Source organism: Rhinopithecus roxellana, chromosome 1 (assembly GCF_007565055.1).
Source record: "Rhinopithecus roxellana isolate Shanxi Qingling chromosome 1, ASM756505v1, whole genome shotgun sequence".
NCBI classification, from domain to species: domain Eukaryota; kingdom Metazoa; phylum Chordata; class Mammalia; order Primates; family Cercopithecidae; genus Rhinopithecus; species Rhinopithecus roxellana.
In genome coordinates this window covers 179,809,824-179,834,997 of record NC_044549.1, presented here as the reverse complement: position 1 = coordinate 179,834,997, position 25,174 = coordinate 179,809,824, and the positions used below count along the sequence as shown (strand labels likewise).

The window sequence follows — 25,174 nt, the reverse complement described above, 5'->3', positions numbered from 1 at the left end:
AAGAAAAAGCAGGCAGAAGTGGGAAAAACTGACCACAGCCAAGGGCCAGCTGTGGAGGCCCTCAGACCCGGGAAGGGTAAACGGATTGGAAATCGCATCCTCCCGTCTCTGTCCCCGGAGCGCCTAAAACCTGGGTGAAAGAGTCCAATCCAGCCTTACTGCAGTGATCAGGCAAGAAATGTAAACCTAGTGCTTGAAACCAGGCAGATGCAGTCCAGACTCGCCCTCACTTCCCCACTGCCACCCTTAAAACCTTCTAGCCCTGACTTGTTCTGTCACGTGGATTTGGGTATTTGTGTGGGTTTTATGAAGGTATTATTTTTAGATGGGAAAAACGAAAAGATTATGGCAGCACACTTAACCGCACAAACACAAAACGTCTATAACAAATGCTATTTTATCTTCAAAGGATAATTATATATAACCTTGAGGAGGGGATAAGGTTTATCCTCATTTTTCCGTTTCTCCTCCTCTCCTCCCTTTTTTGCATTTGATAATTGCTTAGAATAAAGATATGGAAAGCAGATCCCAATTTCAGTTCCCCTTCACACGCTGTGCAAACATGGACAAACAACCTCTGAACCTGTCACCTCTCAGTGGAAAGAGTGGTGATAACGTCCCACCTCAGAGTTATGATGCTCAAAATGAAGCAATATTTGTGAAAGATATACACATGCCCGTGGTACGCTAGATCGGTGTTTACGTCCCCGTCAGTGAACGCGCCTTTGTTTAATAAGAAGAGCAGCCAATCAACACTTTTCTTGTCTTTTTCTCGTCTGCCTTCCTCCAAGGACTGTGAGGGACTCACATGGGACTGTGTGCCGTCTCGGTTGTTTGTCAATCTAGTCCTGCTATGTCGTGGGGACTGAGCAGGCCGACTCCTCCCCCATCGCACGTCCAGGATGAAGAGCGCTGTTTAGGTTTGAAACCTGCAGACTCAGTCCCAACCGAACTGGGCAGACACCAGATCAGCCTGGGCAACTGCAGTCCAGGCTCCGCCCCTCTAAGTCCATTGGCTTATTCAATTCACGCAGGAACCAATGGGCGGAGACGGCAGCCGCGCCGTTTGAGGGCTTAGCCGCGGCCGGCTTATGCAGTGTGCGGCGGCCGTGGTCTGAGCAAGTCCTATCCAGGCGCTAAAGCGGAGACGCATCCCCCGACCCGAGGCTACGATGAGCACTCCGGCCCTGCCCCAGGACCTGCAGCTGCCCCCGAGTCAGAGGGCCCAGTCCGCATTCAAAGGTGAAAGCCGCGGGGGCGGGCGCGGGCCCGGCAGTCGGGGTTCGGGGCAGCGCTGGCGCGCTTCACCCCTCCCCGGCTCTGTGAGAGCCCTGAACGCGGCGTCACGTCCCGCCGCATTCTTGGCCTTGTAGAACGGGTCATAAAAACAGGACCCGCTGCGTGGTGTTAGTGTGCGGTCGCTGCTGGCTGGGATGGGCCCTCCTAAGGAGGAATCCGTTAGGCTAGGGGAAACGTGCGGAGGTCCGGCCGGGACCGGCGTCGGAGACCCAGGGTCCGCGGGGGGCGGGGCTGAGCCGGTTCACGGGCCGACTGCGCCTGCGCCGAGTCCTCCGCCTCTCAGGTACGTAGCGAATTTCTGCAGGGCTGGGGGTCGGAAGATCATGTGTTATTTCCAATTTCACAACTTCTCCTTCAACTTTATGGAAAGCGAGCGTTGATAGGGTCTTCAAAAGTAATATTGTTATTCCCATATTCTACACACTGGAAAGCAGAAGAAAGTAATTCTCACCTAACCCAGTTCTGGTAAATTAGAACTTTGGAGTCTAGCGCCTCACTTCTACAATTTAGCTTCTTAAAACTTGGCTTTCAGGAGCTGTATGTAGAAAATGATGTTCTCCAGATTTTTCACATACAGTAAAGAATGTGATTCTTATGCAGAGGGGTTTTTGGGGACCTGTTATGGTAACAGCCTCTTGTAAGATGATTTCTCAAAGGCAATACTGAATTGGGGAATTTTCTGTTATATAGATGTGACCCCAAGTCATCTTGAGGAACCAGCTTTGGAAGTAAACTCTTCATTTAGTCAACAAGATTTATTAGCCGTTATTGATGTTTTAACTAATATTGACTTGTAGCTCTTACCTTTTGTTATCTAGAGCAAAGAAGACAAAAACTCAAGGAACATCTGTTGAGAAGAAAAACGCTTTTTGCATACAAGCAGGAAAATGAGATGTTATCCAGGTAAGGTCAAGTTTATTTCTTTTCACTTCTGTAAAATTGTATCAGATCTGTCCAATAAAAATGCAAAGTAAACCGTATCTGTAATTTTAAATGTTCTAGTAACCACATTTAGAAAGGGTTTTAAAAAGTGCTTACATATTATTTTACATCTTTTTTTGGTACAACGTCTTTAAAATCTGGTATCTATTTTACACTTACAGGACATTTCAGTTTGGTCTGTCCACATTTCAAGACTCAATAGCCACATTTGGCTAGTGGTGTAGCATTAGATCATCGTTTTATTAATTTTTTTTTTTTGAGACAGAGTCTCGCTCTGTTGCCAGACTGGAGTGCAGTGGTGTGATCTTGGCTCAGTGCAACCTCCATCTCCCGGGTTCAAGTGAATCTCCTGCCACAGCCTCCCAAGTAGCTGGGACTGAGTACAGGCAAGCGCCACCATGCCCTGCTAATTTTTGTATTTTTAATAGAGACAGGGTTGCACTATGTTGGCGGGGCTGGTCTTGGACTCCTGACTTTGTGATCCACCCGTCTCAGTCTCCCAAAGTGCTGTGATTACAGGAGTGAGCCACCGTGCCCGGCCTAAATTATCGTTTTCTACATAAATTAGTTCACAGTCTAAGAAAAAAAAATTATGAAACAAAGTATGTGCATAGACTAGATTATTGACTTACTGTTTACACCAAACAAAGGTCCGTATTTCTATTATTTAGCAAAGCTTTTACTCAGTGTGGGGGAGTTCATCAGGGAAGAGTTGGGTGGCCCTCCCAAATGCTTAGAGATTATTAGTTGTAGTCTCAACCCTCCACAGAAATATCTTTATTATTTTGTTAAAATATTTTAGATAATACATAGCTGTAGCAAAAACAAAAACCCATGAAAGTAGATGAAGCAGAAAGGCAAAAGGTCCCCTCACTCTCTAGAGATAACCACTAATAACATCCTTACAGGCTTAGGCCGGGCGCAGTGGCTTACGCCTGTAATCCCAGTACTTTGGGAGGCTGAGGTGGGCAGATCACGAAGTCAGGAGATCAAGACCAGCCTGGCTAACACAGTGAAACCCTGTCTTTACTAAAAATACAAAAATTAGCTGGGCGTGGTGGTGGGTGCCTGTAATCCCCAGCTACTCGGGAGGCTGAGGCAGGAGAATCGCTTGAACCTGGGAGGTGGACGTTGCAGTGAGCCGAGATCGTGCCATTGCACTCCAGGCTGGGTGACAGAGCGAGACTCCGTCTCAAAAAAAAAAAAAGTCTCAGGTAAAAAATTGTATATACCACCCACACACATATTCAGAGAGTGGAAATGTTAACGCAAATGGGATAAAAATTTTAACAATAGGTGGATCCTGGGTAAAGAGTGTATAGATATTCTTTGACCTGTTTTATATTTTTGCAATTTTCTGTAAGTTTGGCATTCTAAAATTTTAAAAATAATTTCTAACTTTAATAAGTTGCTTTAGTTTGGAATAAACATTTTATCCTTCACAAATGAATCTTCTTTGTTTAAGACAAAAAAGTGATGCTAGGTTTTTGGTTTGAATAAGTAAATGAATGGTGATAACCAGATACTGAAATAGGAAGACCGAAGGAGGAGCTGGGGAATTAGGAGTTCTGTTTTGACTGTGTTTGAGGTGCCAAGCAGACATCCAAGCAGATATGCCAAATAGTTATGTGTCTGAAGTTCAGGGGAGGGGTTGGGACTGGAAGCATAAACTCAGGAATTGATCAGTATACAGATGATATTTACTTAAAAACCTTAGGATGGAATGAAATTACTAGGGAATAAGTGGAGATAATATGGATTCAGACAGTGACTCTCAACCGCTTATTTAAATAGGGAATCCAACAGGGTCAGGGGTTTATAATACTCTTAAACATAATAGGAAGAAAAGAAAATTCTATACCGCTCCTTATGGCTTAAGTACTACATTTATTCCTTTCAGAAAACAGATGTGAGCCGGATGCAGTGGCTCACGCCTGTAATCCCAGCACTTTGGGACGCCAAGGCGGGTGTATCACTTGAGGTCAGGAGTTCTAGACCAGCCTGGCCCACATGGTGAAACCCCGTCTCTACTAAAAATACAAAAATTAGCTGGGCGTGGTGTCAGGCGCCTGTAATCCTAGGGAGGGCCAAGGCAGGAGAATCGCTTGAACCCCGGAGGCGGAGGTTGCAGTGAGCCAAGATCACGCCATCGCACTCCAGCCGGGGGGACAAGAGCGAGACTTTGTCTCAAAAAAAGAAAAAAAAAGAAAAGAAAACAGATGTCGATTTAAGTGTTAATCACTTCAGCAGTGAATTATTAAATAAGACAGCTGACCTGTATTGCAGCTTTTCAGAATTAAACAGTATTTTACAATCTCTCAAGTATAGATATCCTAAGACTCATTTCAGATAACTCTTCTGAGGGCGATTTTATAATAAGAAGACAGAATAGGATTAAGTCTCCACACTAGACAGGTGAGTAAGATGGGCTTTTCTTGTCATGCTGAGTTTTGTTTTGTTAGCTAGAAGTTAGCTACTAAGATACCCTGTTAAATGCCACATTTTGATCTTCCTTCACCATTGTTCAAAATGTATAGTACAGGTGATGTCAAAGTTCTGTACATTCTCCAAGCTGACGGAACAAATAGGTATGAAAGCAATGTAAACAAAATTTATTAACTACTAAATTATGTCAAATGTAAAATATGCTTTTTTTTGTTTTTTTTGAGACGGAGCCTCGTGTCGCCTAGGCTATAGTGCGGTGGTGCGATCTCAGCTTACTGCAACCTCTGCCTTCTGGGTTCAAGCGATTCTCCTGCCTCAGCCTCCAGGGTAGCTGAGATTACAAGCATTTGCCACCATGCCTGGCCAATTTTTGTGATTTTGGTAGAGACAATCACCTGCTAAGAGATGCTCACAGTCTGCCTTGGCCAGTTTATAGCTATAAAAATAAGTTAGGTCAGTTTCTTGAGGAGGGATTTTCTTTGCAATACCACCTAGAAACTAAGGTTCTTTTTTTGAGAAATGATCTCACTCTGTCACCCAGCCTTGAGTGCAGGGATGGGATCTTGGCTCTCTGCCTCAACTCCCATGCTCAAGCAATCCTCCCTCCCCAGCCTCCCAAGTAGCTGGGACTACAGGCACCCACCACCACACCCAACTAATTTTTTATTTTTTGTAGAGACGGAGTTTCGCCATGTTGCCCAGGCTGCTCTCTCGAACTCCTGAGGTCAAGTAATCCCCCCATCTCAGTCTCCCAACGTGCTGCTATTATAGGCATGAGCCACCACAACCAGCAGTCCATATTCTTAATGTATCCTAATATAAATTAAGCTGTGAATGGCATATGGTAATTTTTGAATCACTTTTGGGAGGGCTCTTTTTTATAACAGTTTTTTCAATGTAGTACATCTGTTACTAAGTACTTAAAACTAACCCAAGGAGGTATTACTAAAGGTTATTTGAAGACTTGTTTGAATGACTTGAGAATGATTTGAAGTAAGATTATTAAGTATTTACAAATTCTGTGGACAGAAAGTGTTAGGACTTTTAGAAACTATCTTTAAATTCCTCAGCCATTTGTTTACACTGTTTTTTTTTTTTTTTTTTTTTTTTTGAGACGGAGTCTCACTCTGTCACCCAGGCTGGAGTGCAGTGGTGCAATCTCAGCTTACTGCGAACTCCACCTCTGAGGTTCCCGCCATTCTCCTGCCTCAGCCTCCGGAGTAACTGGGACTACGGGCCCCCGCCACCACGCCCGGCTAATTTTTTGTATTTTTAGTAGAGACAGGGTTTCACCGTGTTAGCCAGGATGGTCTCAATCTCCTGACCTTGTGATCTGCCCGCCTCGGCCTCCCAAGTGCTGGGATTGCAGGCTTGAGCCACTGTGCCCAGCCTGTTTACACTATTAAAAATAATTAAAAGTTTTGCGTAGGGCGGGGCGTGATGGCTCACACTTGTAATCACAGCACTTTGGGAGGCCATGGTAGGCAGATCACCTCAGGTCAGGAGTTCAAGACCAGCCTGGCCAACATGGTGAAATCCTGTATCTATTAAAAATACAAAAATTAGCTGGGTAAGGTGGCATGTGCCTGTAATCCCAGCTACTCAGGAGGCTGAGGCAGGAAACCCGCTTGAAACCCAGGAGGCAGAGAGGTTGCAGTGAGCTGAGATCATGTCACTGCTCTCCAGCCTGGGTAACAGAGCAAGACTCTATCCCAAAAAAAAAAAAAAATTTTTGCTTAGGACAAATTTCAACTCAGGTCTTTATTAAATTTAAAATTAGTAAGTCAGTTAATTGTTAACATTGCCCTCTTCTTCCTCCTCAACAGGAAGCCTCCTTGGTACAGGATTGATGGATTAATCATTTTGTTTGTTTTTAAGTAGTAGAGATCGGAGAGTTGTGACATCTGAGGACCAAGTTCAAGAAGGGACTAAAGTGCTGAAACTTAAAACAAAAATGGTAAGATGTGGACATAGCACTCCTAAACTGTCCCCTTTTCCGTTTTGCCTTTCCTAAACACTTTCCTTAAATAATTCTTTTAGGCTGATAAAGAAAATATGAAGAGACCCGCAGAGAGCAAAAATAATACAATATTGGAGAAAAACTGCATTCCTTTAAAACCTTCAAATGAACTAACCAATTCAACTGTAGTAATTGACACGCATAAATCTAAGGATAATAATCAGACTCCGCATTTGTTACTAACTGAAGACGATCCCCAAAGTCAACATATGACATTAAGCCAGGCATTTCACCTTAAAAACAATAGTAAAAAGAAACAAATGACTACAGAAAAACCAAAGCAAGATGCTAACATACCCAAGAAACCTGTGCTTGGATCTTATCGTGGCCAGATTGTTCAGTCTAAGATTAATTCATTTAGAAAACCTTTACAAGTCAAAGATGAGAGTTCGGCAGCAACAAAGAAACTTTCAGCCACTATCCCTAAAGCCACAAAGCCTCAGCCTGTAAACACCAGTAGTGTAACAGTGAAAAGTAATAGATCCTCCAATATGGCTGCCACTACTAAATTTGTGAGCACTACATCTCAGAACACACAACTTGTGCGACCTCCTATTAGAAGTCATCACAGTAATACCCAGGACACTGTGAAACAAGGCATCAGTAGAACCTCTGCCAATGTTACAATCCGGAAAGGGCCTCGTGAAAAAGAACTATTACAATCAAAAACAGCTTTATCTAGTGTCAAAACCAGTTCTTCTCAAAATATAATAAGAAATAAGACACTATCAAGATGCATAGCATCTGAAGTTGTAACCAGGCCTGCTTCACTGTCTAATGATAAACTGATGGAAAAGTCAAAGCCTGTTGACCAGCGAAGACATACTACAGGAAAAGCAACTGTTGATAGTAGATCAGCTCAGCCCAAAGAAACCTCAGAAGAGAGAAAGTAAGTAGATGTAATTTTCTTTATTACCTTAGTTTTCAATCAAGTACTGTTTGTAAGATTTGGCTTATAATTTCCTTGACTGCATTAGAATTTTCTTTCATGGTTTCTCTTCTGTCATATGCAGGCAAATTTATATTGTGGAACAATATGACCTAAAAGTTTTTGTGTTTGAGTATGTTTTCTAAGGTTGCTTTTTTAAAATCTAAGGTAAATGCATTAATAATAATTGGGAAATACTTTATAATCTCAAATCAAAAAATGCATTCATGGAATCACTGAGCATAATTGACCTTGATATGTTTAATATTTCATCAAACTTGTGAACTATATATATGCCACTAGAGTAAGATTACTTAAAAATAATACTTTTTTTTTTAACTTTTTCTCTATTTGACAGAGTTCTGACAGCGATTTCAAAGTAATGTTTATATCTGCTTCTAACTATAGAGCTCGTCTGAGTGAGTGGAAAGCTGGCAAAGGAAGAGTGCTGAAAAGGCCCCCTAACTCAGTAGTTACTCAGCATGAGCCTGAAGGACAAAATGAAAAACCAGTTAGGTCTTTTTGGACTACCATGGCAGAAGAAGATGAACAAAGATTATTTACTGAAAAAGTAAACAACACATTTTCTGAATGCCTGAACTTGATTAATGAGGTAGAGTCTATAATTTGCTTAGCATTTTATAGTTTGCAAATTACCTTCATAAACATTGTTTCGTTAAATTATATTGTCAGTCTTTTCGACCAGGAGATGTTGGTAATACTATGTTGACTTAACATTAACTCTGAGATTATTTTAACAATTACTTAATTGTGAGATACACTGCTTCATTCATTAATTGTGAGCTTATTATCCTTTAATTGACTACATTTTGCATTGAGTTCATATAAATATACAGGTTGAGTATCCATTATCCAAAATGCTTGGGACTAGAAATAATTGAAGATGTTTTTTGTTGGATTTTGAAATATTTGCATATACATAATGAGTTATCTTGGGGATGGGATCCACAGAATTCATTTACGTTTGTTTTTGCTTTTGAGACAGAGTCTCACTCTCACCCAAGCTGGAGTGCAGTGGTATGATCTCAGCTCACTGTAACTTCTGCCTCCTGGTTTGAAGCCATTCTCCTGCCTCAGCCTCCGGAGTAGCTGGGATTACAGGCGTGCACCACATGCCTGGCTAATTTTTTGTATTTTTAGTAGAGACAGGGTTTCACCATGTTGGCCAGGCTGGTCTTAAACTCCTGGCCTCATATGATCCACCCACCTCGGCCTCCCAAAGTGCTGGGATTACAGGTGTGAGCCACCACGCTTGGCCTCATTTATGTTTTATATATAGCTTATACATTGTAGCCTAAAGATACAATATTTTTTATAAGTTTGTGCATGAAGCAAAGTTTGTGTACATTGAACCATCAGAAAACAAAGGTGTCACTTTGTCAGCCACCCATTGGATAGTCTGGTTGTTTGGCAACACTGTCATTCCTCACTCTGAATTTCTATGCTACCAATAAGCAATTATTCTCTTACACTTATTTACACATAATTAACAGTTTAAAAAAAGACACATTAATACAGTGAAAAATACATTCAGAGTAACTAAGCAGCACAGTAGCATCATCAGAACACCTGTATCAGCTGTTAAGACAATAGCAACAACAAACAGTAGCATGTTTTCAATCTCCATCTATGACGTGTTTAATTAAGAGGTATTTTACACTGTATTTTATTTTATTTTATTTATTTTATTTTATTTTATTTTTTTGAGACGGAGTCTCGCTCTGTCGCCTGGGCTGGAGTGCAGTGTCCGGATCTCAGCTCACTGCAAGCTCCGCCTCCCGGGTTTACGCCATTCTCCTGCCTCAGCCTCCCGGGTAGCTGGGACTACAGGCGCCCACCACCTCGCCCAGCTAGTTTTTTGTATTATTTAGTAGAGACGGGATTTCACCATGTTAGCCAGGATGGTCTTGATCTCCTGACCTCGTGATCCACCCGTCTCGGCCTCCCAAAGTGCTGGGATTACAGGCTTGAGCCACCACGCCGGCCAAGTATTTTATTTTTTTAGGTGAGAAGAAACATCAGAAGCAGTTGAAGGACCAGGAAGTGGGTCCTCTAGGGATAAGGAGTCATTCTGCTGGATGGCTTTTTAAGATGTTTACTTCAGAGTCACCTGTCTCATTAGCAGTGGTTTTTGTCTTAGAACTTTGTGTTTGATTTTATAAAGGAACATGATAACTTTTTCTGTTCTGAATAAATGCTGCTCTAGTTCTTCCATAAGCCTGTCACATGTTTTCACCTTGTCACCTATAGGTACATCTTCTGCAGTGTTAATGATGGTCATCTTCATTGTGATGTTGATACTCAAAAGTTTTGGATTTCAGATTTTGGATTTTCAGATTAGGGATACTCAACCTGTATCAAAGGGATAATTGGATTTTTTTACTGAATTACAAATATTTGATTCCTCTGAGATAATTAATGTGTAAAACCCTGAGGTGATATTACTGTTTCTAATATTTTGTTTCTTACATCTATTCATCATATTTACACATTATTTTTTACGTTCATTACACATTTTACCAAAGACTAGCAACACAAATGTTGTGTGAGTCATTATTATCACAGATTAACTTACCTAAAATACTCAAAAAAATTCCATTCATCTGGCCAGGTGGGGTGGCTCATGCCTGTAATCCCAGCATTGTGGGAGGCCAAGGTGGGCCGATCACCCGAGGTCAGGAGTTTGAGACCAGCCTGGCCAACATGGTGCAACCCTGTCTCTACTAAAAATACAAAAATTAGCTGGGCATGGTGGTGAGCACCTGTAATCTCAGCTACCCGGAAGGCTGAGACGGGAGAATTGCTGAACCTGGGAGGCCAGAGATTCCAGTGAGCCGAGATGGTGCCATTGCACTCCAGCCTGGGCAACAAGAGCAAAACTCTATCTCAAAAAAAGAAAAACAGAAACAAAATCCCATTCATCTAAGCCAACATCATGTTTTTGAATTTATTGCAGAATTTTGCTATTTAGACCAAAATCCTATGGAGTATAATAATCAGCTCCTTGCCGGGCACGGTGGCTCAAGCCTGTAATCCCAGCACTTTGGGAGGCCGAGACAGGGCGGATCACAAGGTCAGGAGATCGAGACCATCCTGGCTAACATGGTGAAACCCCGTCTCTACTAAAACATACAAAAAACTAGCCGGGTGAGGTGACGGGCGCCTGTAGTCCCAGCTACTTGGGAGGCTGAGGCAGGAGAATGGCGTGAACCCGGGAGACGGCGCTTGCAGTGAGCCAGGATCCAGCCACTACACTCCAGCCTGGGCGACAGAGCGAGACTCCGTCTCAAAATAAATAAATAAATAAAAATAAATAAAAATAAAATAAATAAAATAAAATAATCAGCTCCAGAACAATATTCTGTTTAATAATAGACAATATCTTTGTTTCCTGACTGCTCTTTAATCTTGTTTTGGTCACCCACTAGTATGTAAGATCCATAACAAAACTGAATTCAAGGTATGATTTCAAACCTTACTCTACTCTTCATGAGCATCTTGTAACTTCTTGTGGTTCTGAACACTTGTGGTTCTGAACATCAGTAAAAGTTACAATCAGGAAAACTGATTCTCTAATAGAATAGAATCAGAGTTTATTTCTGCTCAGTTGAAGTTTTTCCTTTTGATACTATGAACTTTTTCTGCCCTACTATTTAACTATATGTAACTCTGACATAAACCATTACAGATTCATTTTAATCTTAATATCAAAACCTGACGAAGACAATTAAGAGGAAAAAAAACTCTGCAGGCTATTCTGACTCATAAACATTTGGTAGAAGGTATTAACAAAAATGGAATCCCTCAATATATATGAGAATAAAATCAAGACCAAATAAGTGTTCATTTTTTACTAATAAATGTCTGAACTAATATTTCATTTTTTTGTTTTATGCTTATGGCTATCTTTATCATTGATCTTGACTATAGTAGGCTCAATTATTGTTCATAGTTTGTAAGCTAAAAAATATTACACACATTATTTCTTGCTCTTTTAGGGATGTCCAAAAGAAGATATACTGGTCACACTGAATGACCTGATTAAAAATATTCCAGATGCCAAAAAGCTTGTTAAGTATTGGATATGTCTTGCACTTATTGAACCAATCACAAGTCCTATTGAAAATATTATTGCAATCTATGAGAAAGCCATTCTGGCAGGGGCTCAGGTAAGATAAGCATTTACTGATCTTTACGATGACAGTGTAGTAGACAATTTGGAATTAATTTGGAACACATCACAACATAGCTTGAGAAAATTGTGGTCGTATATGTAGTAGTAATAAATGTTTGAAGGCCACAAGGATTGCTGTTTGTTGGCCTTCTAAGTCTTTTATTCCTGTATTGGGAATAATCAGACTTTAGAAAGTGGGTATAAGCTGAAATGTATATTTAATGAAACTTTCTGCATGAAATGTCTTAGCATATTATTGTATGCATTTCCTGGTTGGAAATCTGGAAGACTGAATGTAATATTAAAATTTGTTTATTGAATATAAAGCAAAAGGGATGAAATTAGCTTTTTAAATGTTATCAAGCTCTCTTGGTTTTGTGAGAGAACTCTCACTTTAAGAGTAAACCTGAATGTACTCCTATATATACACTATATTAAAATTGAAAAATGGCTGTCTTGGCTGGGCGCAGTGGCTCACGTCTGTAATCCCAGCACTGTGGGAGGCCGCAGGTGGATCACGAGGTCGAGAGATTGAGACCATCCTGGCTAACATGGTGAAACCCCGTCTCTACTAAAAATATAAAAATATAAGCCAGGTGTGGTGGCGGGCACCTGTAGTCCCAGCTACTCGGGAGGCTGAGGCAGGAAAATGGCGTGAACCCGGGAGGCAGATGTGCAGTGAGCCAAGATTGCGCCACTGCACTCCAGCCTGGGCAACAGAGCAAGACTCCATTTCAAAAAAAAAAAAAAAGAAAGAAAAATGGCTGTCTTTTCCAATTTATAAACTAAAAATGAAGGATAGAATTCTTCATTGGTCCTGTCTGCATACAGAAAATGGCAATAAACCAGTTTCTCTAACATTATTACCTCTGTAATGGTTTGATACCATACTCCTTACCTCTTCCAGCCTGTTGATAACACAAAGCTTTGGGTGTAGAATAAATCATTTCTTGAGTTTGTGTGGTTGGGATTTTTTTGTTTGTTTTTATGGATACATGTTCTTAAAATGTTTCCTTTTAATCCAGGTTTCTCAGAAACACATTCTTGGAGATTGTTTACATAGATAATTTTTTAAAACTCCTTTTTTTAAGAAAGATGTATTCACCTTTGTCTCAACAAAATCAACAAATGCTGTTTGACTTTTCACTTAAGTAAAAAATCAGGTATTCAGCAGATAGTCTCTCAGTGGCTATCATGTGTAAAACTCTTTTCAGAATGGTAATTATATTTGACAGATGCTACCTGGAAAGGAGTGTTAGGCCCCTACTATGTTGTATCAGAAGGGACATTACTTAAGGCAACTAAGGACATTGTAGCAAGGATGCACAGTTGGAGCCAAGGCTCACATAGAAAGCAATAATGTAAACTGAAAGATATAACACCAGAGGAGAAGCTGCTGGAAAACAAGAATCAAAATTAGCTAAGATGGCTGGGCACAGTAGTGGATACCTATAGTCCCAACTACTTGGGAGGCCAAGCTGGGAGGATTGCCTAAGCCCAGGAGTTTAGGCAACGTAGACCCTATCTCTTAAAATTAGTGACCAGGCATGATGGTTCACGGCTGAAATCCCAGCACGTTGGGAGACCGAGGTGGGAGGATCATTTGAGTCCAAGAGTTCAAGACCAGCCTGGGCAAGATGGTGAGACCCCCATCTCTGCAAAAAAATATTTAAAGTTTTTTTGGTGGTAGACAGTTGTGGTCACAGCTATGCGGGAAGCTGAAGTGGGAGAATTGCCATGATTATGCCACTGCACTCCATCCTGAGTTGACAGAGCAACACCCCGTCTCAAAAAAAAAAAAAAAATTAGCCGAGAAAACTGAAAGCAGGATAGCTGAGTAATTCAGGACTAAGTTCTGGAACTAAGAATGTGAATTACACCTTTCCTAATCTTCATTGTGGTGGATGGAACATAGTAAAAGCTTATAATATCTGATAAATAATGGGCTCTTAGTAAATTCGTGAATGAATATGTTAAGATGATCAACCTTAAGCTCTTCAGAGATACATTTCATGTAACAAAAATATAACCGTAGACTTAAATGTAAGAGAAAAGGAGCAAGGCTTAAGTAAAATTGTGGGGAAAGTTGTTAAATGTGAAATTCTACGCTGGGTGTGGTGGCTCACACCTGTAATCCCAGTGCTTTGGGAGGCTGAGGCAGGCGAATCATGAGGTCAGGAGTTCATGGCCAGCATGGTGAAACCCTGTCTCTACTAAAAATACAAAAAATTAGCTGGGCATGGTGGTATGTGCCTGTAGTCCCGGCTACTGGAGAGGCTGAGGCAGGAGAATCACTTGAACCTGGGAGGTGGAAGTTGCAGTGAGCCGAGATTGCGCCACTGCATTCCAGCCTGGCGATAGAGGGAGACTGTCTCAAAAAAAAAGAATTCTATCCTTCATTTTTAGTCTATAAATTGGAAAAGACAGCCATTTTTCTTTTTTTTTTTTCTTTTTTTTTTCTTTTTTTTGAAATGGAGTCTTGCTCTGTTGCCCAGGCTGGAGTGCAGTGGCGCGATCTTGGCTCACTGCACATCTGCCTCCCGGGTTCACGCCATTTTCCTGCCTCAGCCTCCCGAGTAGCTGGGACTACAGGTGCCCGCCACCACACCTGGCTTATATTTTTATATTTTTAGTAGAGACGGAGTTTCACCGTGTTAGCCAGGATGGTCTCGACCTCGTGATCCACCTGCAGCCCTCCAAAGTGCTGGGATTACAGACGTGAGCCACTGCGCCCAGCCAAGACAGCCATTTTTCAATCTTAATTATTAAGTGGTCTGAGAAGCATGGTTTAAGAGCCACTCCCTTACTTTAAAATACAGTATGAAGTTTTAATCACAACTTGGATACCTAGTTAATGTCAGAGAAAATAAAACTTACATGGATGTGCTTTATTCATTTAAAAAATTAAGCCTATTGAAGAGATGCGACACACGATTGTAGATATTCTAACAATGAAGAGTCAAGAAAAAGCTAATTTAGGTAAGTTTTAGTTCTTTTATTTCCTTCAAGTGAATTGTTGTTTTTTTGTTGTTGTTTTTTAACTTTTAAGATCAGGAATACATGTGCAGGATGTGCAGGTTTGTTACAAAGGTAAATGTGTGTCATGGGGGGTTGTTTTACAGCTTATTTCCTCACCGAGGTATTAAGCCTAGTATCCATTATTTTTCCTGATCCTCTCCCTTCTCCACCCTCCCATGTGCCCCAGTGTGTGTGTTCTTGAGGTGTCCATGTGTTCTCATCACTTAACTCCCACATGCAGTATTTAGTTTTCTGTTCCTGTGTTCGTTTGCTAAGGATAATGGCCTCCAGCTCCATCCATGTTCCTTCAAAGCACATGATCTCGTTCCTTTTTATGGCTGCATAGTATTCCATGGTGTATGTGTACCAAATTTTCTTTATCCAATCTATCATTGATGGGCATCTGGATTGATTCTATGTCTTTGCTATTGTGAATAGTGCTGCAGTAACCGTATGCGTGCTTGTGTCTTTATAGTAGAATGATTTATAATCCTTTGGGTATATACCTAGTAATGGGATTATTAGATCGAAAGTATTTCTGTCTCTAGGTCTTTGAGGAATTGCCACACGGTCTTCCACAATGGTTGAACTGATTTATACACTCCCACTAACAATGTAAACGCATTCCGTTTTCTCCACAACTGTGCCAGCATCTGTTATTTTTTGTCCTTTTAAGGATAGCCATTCTGACTGGTGTGAGATGGTATTTCATTGTGAATTGTAGTTTTATTGTTTCTTTGCTGAATTAGTTTTTCTTTTATCTTTTTTGATTGTTAAAATATATAGGTTGTTTTCTTTCCTCATACTTCCGTTGACCTACCTCTGAGATAAAGTGGCTTTATGTAGTATTTTTAATTAGGAGATGTGGCTCAATATTTAGATTTGTCACTGAATGTCTATGAAAGTTGCATCGTCTCTCTAGGCTTTAATTGTCTGCCTTAAAAATGAGGCAGTTTGACTAGATATCTAGACTTTTCACCTGTTAAATTCTGTGATCTGTTGTGCTGGCTAGAAAAGCTCATTCAGGAATTCTCTTTGCTGGGGATAGTAGATGGAGATAAGAGATTCATTAGTTGCCAGTCATAAAAACATTTTAAGATTCAGATAAAGTTTATGCCAGTTGATATGACTTTAGGCAAAAAATACCCTCTTATCTGTAAAATACAGATTTTTGGGGACCATTGAATGAAATAATATAAAGTTTCGTAGTTGATGACACATAGCAAATTCATTAAACTGTTGTCATTACTTAACTTTAGAAAAATGGTTTCCAATTATTTGCTATAACTTTATATTTTACAGTCAACAAATATTTGAGTGCATATTATATACCATCGCCTATGTATCTAGTTATTTTCTTTTTATTAATTTTAACAAGAGTCATACAGTTTGAACTTTTTCTTTTTTTTTTTTTTGAAAGAGTCTTGCTCTGTTGTCCACGCTGGAATTCAGGGGCGCAATCTCAGCTCACTGCAATCTCCACCTTGTGGGTTCAAGCGATTCTCCTGCCTCAGCCTCCTGAGTAGCTGGGATTACAGGCATGTGCCACCATGCCCGTCTAATTTTGTATTTTTAGTAGAGATGGGGTTTTGCCGTGTTAGGCAGACTGGTCTTTACCTCCTGACCTCAGGTGATCCACCCACCTTGGCCTTCCAAAGTGCTGGGATGACAGGTGTGAGCCATAGTGCCTGGCCAACAGTTTGAACTTTTAAAGTCTCTTCATATATGCTGCCAGATTGCTTTCCAGAACAGTTTTAGTACCCTTTTAGTATGCAAAATTGATTTAAGATTACGATCTAGGTTGAAGGGCTAAACCTTAAAACAAAAATCGAAGAGCATACTAAAGTTCTAAATTAAGGCCAGGCGCGGTGGCTCACACCTGTAATCCCAGCTCTTTGGGAGGCCGAGATGGGCAGATCACCAGGTCAGGATATGGAGACCATCCTGGCTAACACAGTGAAACCCTGTCTCTACTAAAAATACAAAAAATTAGCTGGGCGTGGTGGCGGGCGCCTGTAGTCACAGCTACTTGGGAGGCTGAGGCAGGAGAATGATGTGAACCTGGGAGGCAGAGCTTGCAGTGAGCTGAGATTGCGCCAGTGCACTCCAGCCTGGGAGACAGAGCAAGACTGTGTCTCAAAAAAAAAAAAAAAGGTCTAAATTAAGTATGTTATGTGAGTTTTTGATTACATGTATTAACTGAAAAAAAAAATCTGTTCATTGGTGTTAATACGTTAATGGCTGTGCTAATTACTATGCTAATTGCTATGTTGGAGGTCATGCTTCTAATGGCAGCATGCTTAGTTCATCAGGAATTATTTCAATATATGGTGACTGCTAATATGTACCAGGGGAACATACGGAACATCTATATCATCTGATCTTACTAGTAGTAGTTAGTGAAGGAGCTTGAGAAGCAGGGAGAGAAGGGGAAACTGAGGAACGACTAGTATACCACAAACAAAAGGAGGAGAAAAGTTTAAGAATAACCCAGTCCTGGCCGGGCACGGTGGCTCATGCCTCTGTAGTCCTAGCACTTTGGGAGGCCGAGGCGGGTGGATCACGAGGTCAAGAGATTGAGACCATCCTGGCCAACATGATGAAACCCCATCTCCACTAAAACTACAAAAATTAGCTGGGCATGGTGGCACATGCCTGTAATCCCAGCTACTCGGGGGGCTGAGGCAGGAGAATATCTTGTACCCGGGAAGTGGAGGTTGCAGTCAGCCGAGATCGCACCACTGCACTCCAGCCTGGTGACAGCGTGAGACTCCGTGTCAAAAAGAAAAAAAAAAAAAGAAAAGAATAACCCCGTCCTGTCTCTTATTCACAAAAGACAGTGAAGTGGAAATTCAAATTTCATAAAAAGGTCTTCTCTTATAATTCTGTCTCTGGAGATACGTGGAAAGATGAAAGCAGTATTCTGATTAAGTTGCTCTTCCTATCTTATAGGATAATACTAGTTGGTGTTTTCTAGCAGGTATAATATTTGATTAGTCTTTAGATAGGGGAAGGAGCTATCCATAAACTCTTGGTTTTCTTAAATGTATAATTGTAAGTTCTGGATATAAAACCAATTTCACAAATCAGTTATTTGTGAACAGCAAAAGACCGTAAGTGGTCGAAGTAGTTCAGAAGAGGGTTAAAAAAAAAAAAAAAAGGACAAATGATAAGAAACAAGTACCACGTGGGTGTTTCACAACTACCTCAAACACAAATAGCCAAACTTGAACACATAATTTCCCCTAAACTTGATTCTTCTTTTAGTTTAGACACCTTTAATGTCTTCTGATTTTGTTCTTAAAATTCAGCCAAAAGCTTAATCTATAAATGTATTTTCTATAGGAGAAAATATGGAGAAGGCTTGTGCAACCAAGGAAGAAGTCAAAGAAGTCAGTATTGAAGATACAGGTGTTGATGTAGATCCAGAAAAACTGGAAATGGAGAGTAAACATCATAGAAATTTGCTATTTCAAGATTGTGAGAAAGAGCAAGGGAACAAAACAAAAGATCCAACCCATGATGTTAAAACCCCCAATACAGAAACGAGGACAAGTTGCTTAATTAAATATAATGTGTCTAGTACACCATACTTGCAAAGGTAAACTTTTAAAATGTACTATGATTTGTTTTCATGCTTGGGGATAATAAATATGGCATTTAAAAATCTTTGAGGTAGCTTCAGATTACAGCTACCATGTATTAATATAGAAAAGTTTTCAGGCCGGGCATGGTATCTCACGCCTGTAATTTCAGCGCTTTGGGAGGCCGAGGAAGACAGATCACTTGAGCCCAGGAGTTCAAGACTATCCTGGGCAACATGGCAAATCCCCATCTCTACAAAAAAATACAAAAAAATTGGCTGGGCAAGGTGGTGTGTGCCTGTAGGCCCAGCTACCTGGGAGGCTGAGGTGGGAGGATCACTTGATCCCAGGAGGCAGAGGTTGCAGTGAGCCAGGATCATGCCACTGCACTCCAGCCTGGATGACAGAGCAAGAGCCTGTCTCAGAACAAAAAAGAAAACAAAAGTTTTTAAACAACTAGAATGTCATGAGAGCATTTCACCTCTTAAATACTGTATTTACTTTCCCTAACTATTGCCATTTTGAAAAAGAAAACTTTTTTTTTTATTTTACTTGAATCTGTGGGTTATTAATAAGAGTAGGTTTTGGCATTCAGGAATTAGCCAGTTTTACAGATACTCAGGTATCTACTATGTGCAAGTTGTAATGACAAATTGAGAAAAGGGTAAGTTTCTCACTTCAGTGAGCTTATAGTACCTCTCTAAAAGACAATTACATGCTTTTACATGGTTATAACATACAAGCTATATAGTATGGTACATATCATGAAAGTACAGAGTAAACATGTTAACATGTTTTTGAACTCTGGGAATATTGTTTTAATTTTCAGTGTGAAAAAGAAGGTGCAGTTTGATGAAACAAATTCCGCATTTAAAGAGCTGAAGTTTTTAACACCAGTGAGACGTTCTCGACGTCTTCAAGAGAAAACTTCTAAATTGCCAGATATGTTAAAAGATCATTATCCTTGTGTGTCTTCATTGGAACAGCTAACGGAGTTGGGAAGAGAAACCGATGCTTTTGTATGCCGCCCTAATGCAGCGCTGTGCCGGGTGTACTATGAGGCTGATATACCATAACAGAAATAAAGCTGTGATAGGGAACGGGGTTTTTATTATGTGTGGGGTATTTTGTTTTGAGTAGCTTTATATTGCCCTTAGGTCTGGAGTTGGCCATGCACCTATGTATCCTAAGTATTCACGGCAGTGAACTCCTTTATTAACATTCATGTTATGGCAAGAGTTGTCCTGCTCTGCATTGGAAAGCTAATCCTACCTTGTCAATCTCAACCGACTGTTTTTTTTTCTTTAAGATAGGTAAATTTTGTCAGCTAGTTTACTATGTTCCTTGAATATAAACAGGTTATAATACTACCCTGTTAACTTTACTAAAGATAAGTACAGTAATGATGCATCATTAGCAAATGAGGTATTCTAGGTAAAATGTGTATGTTTGCCTTGACATATTTTTAAAAGTGATGATGTACCTCTGCCTTTAAACAGAATGCTATTTTTTTTTTTTTTTGGCCTTTCTTGGATTAATCAAAAGTTGTATAGAATGACTCCCTTGGAGTACTAAGACACAGGAGGTTTAGCTTGCTTTCTTACCAAATTCATGTTACCCAGACTTGTGTTCTCTTGTGTCCCTTGGACTGCCTGTTGATTGATGAAAAGTGTCTGTACTGTCACTTTTTGTCAGTAGTAGTCTGTGGTCTCGTGGCCTCTTTAGATTATAATTGGGGTCACCAAGAAGCGTACTTAATTAAATATCCCATTTCTAAGAGAAGATACTTTGTGTAAGAAAGGAAAGATGCCAGATTTAGTGGTTTAACTTCTGTAACTTCACTTGATAGATTTGAAACAATTAGAATGGAGTGAGGGAAAGAATATATCATACTGAATAAATGTCATTCTGGTTTAGACAGCATTTCTAAAATACCTGATACTAATACTTGTTTTGTTCCCTATAACATAAAAACTTCACTGTTAAGTCATGTCCCCTGAAACATGATAGTTACATACACAGTTTTCTCTCCACACATAAATAACACTACTAAAGTTGTTTTGTAAGGTTCCAAACTAATAATTATATGGCACATATTTGTCAACTCTGCAGTTTCAAATAAGTGACTTTTTAATTGTAAAAGATTAGTTTAAAAACTGTGAATGTGGTTGAAGATCACATGCTTAGTCGTTTTTATGTTCATTCCATTTGTATATCTCTTTTTCTATTTATTGACTTCTCATGTTCTAGAGAGTAGGACTTTTATTCTGTGTACCTGATATATATACAATTAAAATATCTGTATAATGATGTTTTAATGAAGTTTATTTCAACAAATATTTTATGAAATGCAGATTAACCACAGTGAATGAATTTTAGCTTTCCTTTTGAAATATGAAATACATTGTAAGATTCGACTCGAGGTTTTTGACACTGAAGTACATGCTTAATGGTGTATTTTCAAAAATCATCAGTCTACTTAAATAAACTTTACCTAATTTTTTTCAGTTTAACAAAAACATAACTATACCTTTTTTCATACTTTGACCCAAAATACGCCATTTTGAAATAAAGTTCAAGCTTTGATACACTCTCAGCTTTTTAATATCCATACCATATAATTCATTTGTCCACATAGCATAGCTTGAAATGCCTTTGTAAAGAGAACTCAAGATAGAACTTTTACCTGAGGGGAAAATCTGTCTCTAAATAGTCCTAGTTCTAACATTCAACCAGAGGTCTTACTCCTTTTCTGATGCTTAAGGACAGCTATGTTATCTCTCCCCTAGGTTTGTTCCAAGCTAAATGATGTGATACCATGCATAAGCATCCAGTAGAGACATAACAGGGACCCCTCTTAAGGGCCTGCTTGGATCTTCCCTTGCATAGTAATAAAGGAAAAATCTTGAGTCTCTTCAAGGGAAATTCCAGGTACCTAGCTAGCCTCAAAACAGTAAATTGAGCAGCCTGGAATAAGGAAAAAATGTTTGGTTCCCTATAGAAATGAAAGATAACATCTTGACATTTGAATGTTTTAGAACAGATCCATACCAGATGAAAATGCCAACCACTGTCACGTGGACCTCAGATAAGGGGAAACAGGACTAACTAACCACGATTCTTTGTTCTAAATTTCTTCCTGAGGGGCCTAGAGAGAATCATGCCCACAGGCCAAACCTTAACATTCCTTTCTGCTGACCCCAGGTTTTTAGACAAAGCCCTACTTTATCCATTGCAAAGCTCTGAATCTACCTATGATCTGTAAGCCCCTGCTTCAAGGTAACCACCTTTTTGGGCCAAACCAATTATAACCTCCATGTATTGATTTATGATTTTGTCTGTAACTTCCACTTTCCTAAAAGGTAGCCCTGCCATTAAAAACCCTGTCTTCCAGCTGGGCGCAGTGGTTCACGCCTGTAATCCCAACACTTTGGGAGGCCGAGGCGGGTGGGCTGAGGCAGGAGAGCCTCTTGAGTAGCTGAGATTACAGGTGCCCACCACCATGCCCAGCTAATTTTTGTATTTTTAGTAGAGGTGGGGTTTCGCCATGCTGGCCAGGCTGGTCTTGAACTCCTGACCTCAGGTGATCCGCCCACCTTGGCCTCCCAAAGTGCTGGGACTACAGACGTGAGCCATCGCACCCAGCCTAAAAAAAAATTTTTTTTTGGAGGGGATACCAAATTTCTTTATTTGAAGGAATGGTACAAATCAAAGAACTTAAGTGGACGTTTTGGTACAACTTATAGCAAAGGTAAAGGATACCCGAACATGCATGCACTGCCTTGGTGACCAGGGAAGTCACCCCATGGCTATGGGGAAATTAGCCTGAGGCTTAGCTTTCATTATCACTGTCTCCAGGGGTGTGCTTGTCAAAGAGATACTCTGCCAAGCCAGGTTCGGGTGCTCCTATCTTGCGCAAGTTGGTCACATGGTCACCTAATTCTTTGATGGCTTTCACCTGCTCATTCAGGTAATGTGTCTCAATGAAGTCACACAAATGGGGGTCATTTTTATCAGTGGCCAGTTTGTGCAGTTCCAGTAGTGACTGATTCACATTTTTTTCCAAATGTAATGCACACTCCATCGCATTCAGCCCGCTCTCCCACCCCAGTCTTCATAGTCTGGTTTCTTGATATCCTGAAGGAAGATTCGGCCACCTAGTTGTTCTGCAGCTTCATCAGTTTCTCGGCATGTTCCCTCTCCTCATGAGATTGGTGAAGAAAGTATTTGGCAAAGTTCTTCAAGGCCACATCATCGCTGTCGAAGTAGCAAGACATGGACAGGTAAATGTTGGAGGCGCAGAGCTCCAGGCTGATCTGGCGGTTGATGGCAGTCTCTGAGTCCTGGTGTTAGTTCCGGCGCACCTGCGAGGTGGACGCGGTCGTCATGGCGGAGGCTAAGGACAGGCGGTGGCGGTGGCGGCGGCGGCGGTGGCTGCACGGCGCAGGGGCGGCGGCGGAGGCCTTGGGGCGGTCCAAGGGAGCCGTGAAGAGGTGATGAAGGCCTGGCTATGGGCGGCCGGCCGGAATGGGGGACAAGGGCTGGGTTCCATCCAAGCACTGTTGAAGCAGGAAACCCCGACGACTCTCGGTGAAGAACGTCTGGCTTAAAACATTTTTAAACAATCAAGGAAGGATTGAGTTGACCACTCATAAATTTATCTGAAACTAATCCTGAAGGTTTTATGCCAGTGGGGGAAAAAAAATCTAGCCAGGCATGGTGGCACATGCCTATAGCTCCAACTACTCGGTAGGGTGAGGCAGGAGAGTCACTTGAGCCCAGGAGTTCAAGGCTAGTGTACACTGTGATCATGCCTGTGAATAGCTCCTATACTCCAGCCTGGCAACATAGCAAGACACTGATTCTGAAAGAAAAAAAAAGTAAATCTGAGATGTTAAGAAAAGGGTTAGCCATGGGAGGAGGATTTGCTCCTAGTGTTATTGGATCTCCAACCTTCCCCATGCCATTTTTTCCCTTCCTTGGGGATCTAGATGGTTCATGCCCACAGCTGCCCTGCCCTGCTGATGGTTCTCTGGTCATTCCAACTGCGGCAGTCTCTCACTGCCTGCCTCTTCTCAGGATGCCACCTCTGCTGCCAGTGTGGGTGAGTGGACGTGGTGCTCCCCTATCCTGCTGCTACCGCTGCTGCCAGTTTCTCCCTCAACTGCTGCCAAAACACATCATGTGCCTTTTTTATTACTATAAATTAATTGATAAAAGTTCAGATGTATGAACTTAAAAGTTCACTATTTAGCTCACAATGATATAATTACAAGTAATTAAAATTTTACTTTTTGTGAGTTTTATACCATAGAACCACTTTAAAAATAATTTTTCCTTAATAATAAAGAAATATATTCTCATTATAGAACATTTGAAAACAAAATTGCTCCATTCCTGTTCATCAGCTTGGGGTACAAAAGGAAATCTCATTTGGTCAATATTAAATTAGATGGTTATATAGCCTGGGCATGGTGGTTGATGCCTATAATCCCAGCAGGTTGGGAGGCCAAGGTGGGTGGATCACCTGAGGTCAGGAGTTCAAGAGCAGCAGGGCCAACATGAAATCCCGTCTCTACTAAAAAAAAAAAATACAAAAAATTAGCCAGGCGTGTTGGTGGGCGCCTGAAGTCCCAGCTACTCAGGGGGCTGAGGCAGGAGAATGGCGTGAACCCGGGAGGCAGAATTTGCAGTGAACTGCGATCACACCACTGCACTCCGGCCTGGGCGACAGAGTGAGACTCCGTCTCAAAAACAAAAATAAACAAAAAGAAATTATAATAAAAATTGAATAGAAACAATTTAATGTAGTTCAATTTACTGTACATGTGTTGTTGAACAATTTGAAGATTTCTTTCAGATACCCATGACACTTCAGAGTGTAACTTCTAAAAACAAGCTTGTGCTTCCCTACAAAACCCAAAATATGATTATTATACCTAAGAAAGCAATTCCCTAAAAAAACTAATATCCAGTCTATGTTCAGATTTCCCCAAGTCCCCACAAAATGTCTTTTATAGCCCTTCTTTTTCTGATTCAGAATCCAATCAAGATTCATGCATTGTACTTGATTATGGCTTCTTTCATTCTACATTATCCCCCACATACCCTTTTGTTTAAAATGACATTGACTTTTTAAATTGATGGGGTGGGTTGTCTTGTAGAATGTAGATTGCCCTTTATTTATTTCTGGACTATCTTTTCAAGGATGTTTAGATAAAACAGCCTTAGAAGGTGAAGACAGCATCTCCCTCTGCAGCAAAGTAATTTAAAATGTTTTTATTGTAAAGAGCATATAAAATTTACCATTGTTAATTGTAGAGTTCAGTAGTGTTAAGTATATTAACATTGTTGTGGAACCAATCTCCGAAACGTTTTCATCTTGCAAAACTGAAACTTTACACCCGTTAAACAACACCTCCCCATCTCCCTCTCCCTCCAGCTTCTGGCAACCACTATTCTGGCTTTCTGTTTCTAGGAATTTGAACACTTTAGGGAGCCTCACATGAGAGAAATCACACAGTATCTGTCTTTTTGTGACTGGTTTATTTCACTTAGCATGATGTCCTCAAGGTTCATTCATGTTGCACCATGTGTCAGAATGTCCTTTCTAAGGATGAATAATATTCCATTGTATATTTACAACATGCATATTGTATGTTGCAAATATGCCACATTTTTCTTATCCATTCATTCATCATTAAACATTGGTAATGCTTCCATCTCTTGGCTATTGTGAATAA

The 25,174-nt window shown here is 40.6% G+C and overlaps 2 protein-coding genes and 1 pseudogene across 7 annotated transcripts in view; 2 read left to right on the top strand and 1 right to left on the bottom strand.

The window, feature by feature from the left end:
- CPNE4 (copine 4) overlaps positions 1–25,174 on the top strand; it is a 736,278-nt gene that overhangs the window by 563,618 nt on the left and 147,486 nt on the right. The gene's annotated exons all lie outside the window — the stretch shown is intronic.
- On the top strand, positions 972–21,017 carry CKAP2 (cytoskeleton associated protein 2). Of its 4 annotated transcripts, none has more exons than XM_030933773.1 (9): positions 972–1,242; positions 2,118–2,202; positions 6,565–6,643; positions 6,727–7,595; positions 8,043–8,247; positions 11,654–11,824; positions 14,739–14,808; positions 18,193–18,448; positions 19,261–21,017. In XM_030933773.1, the coding sequence occupies exons 1-9, from the start codon at positions 1,173–1,175 to the stop codon at positions 19,505–19,507; spliced, it is 2,052 nt and encodes a 683-aa protein (XP_030789633.1). In that variant the 5' UTR covers positions 972–1,172; the 3' UTR covers positions 19,508–21,017. The 4 variants fall into 4 exon arrangements, with proteins under 4 accessions (XP_030789633.1, XP_010369584.1, XP_030789644.1 ...); XM_010371282.2 differs by having other exon boundaries at positions 1,037–1,242; positions 6,568–6,643; positions 19,261–20,753; XM_030933784.1 differs by lacking the exon at positions 972–1,242 and adding an exon at positions 1,553–1,764 and having other exon boundaries at positions 6,568–6,643.
- LOC104668531 lies at positions 22,164–22,832 on the bottom strand (annotated as a pseudogene). The gene has a single exon (XR_004058325.1). The product of XR_004058325.1 is annotated as a ferritin heavy chain pseudogene (transcript).

Excerpts from the sequence above, each read along its gene's own strand:
- CKAP2 (XM_030933773.1), top strand. The coding sequence starts at position 1,173 with ATGAGCACTCCGGCCCTGCCCCAGGACCTGCAGCTGCCCCCGAGTCAG. Across the intron at positions 2,203-6,564 it reads GAAAATGAGATGTTATCCAG|TAGTAGAGATCGGAGAGTTG; the intron begins GTAAGGTCAAGT and ends TTTGTTTTTAAG. Across the intron at positions 14,809-18,192 it reads TCAAGAAAAAGCTAATTTAG|GAGAAAATATGGAGAAGGCT; the intron begins GTAAGTTTTAGT and ends TATTTTCTATAG.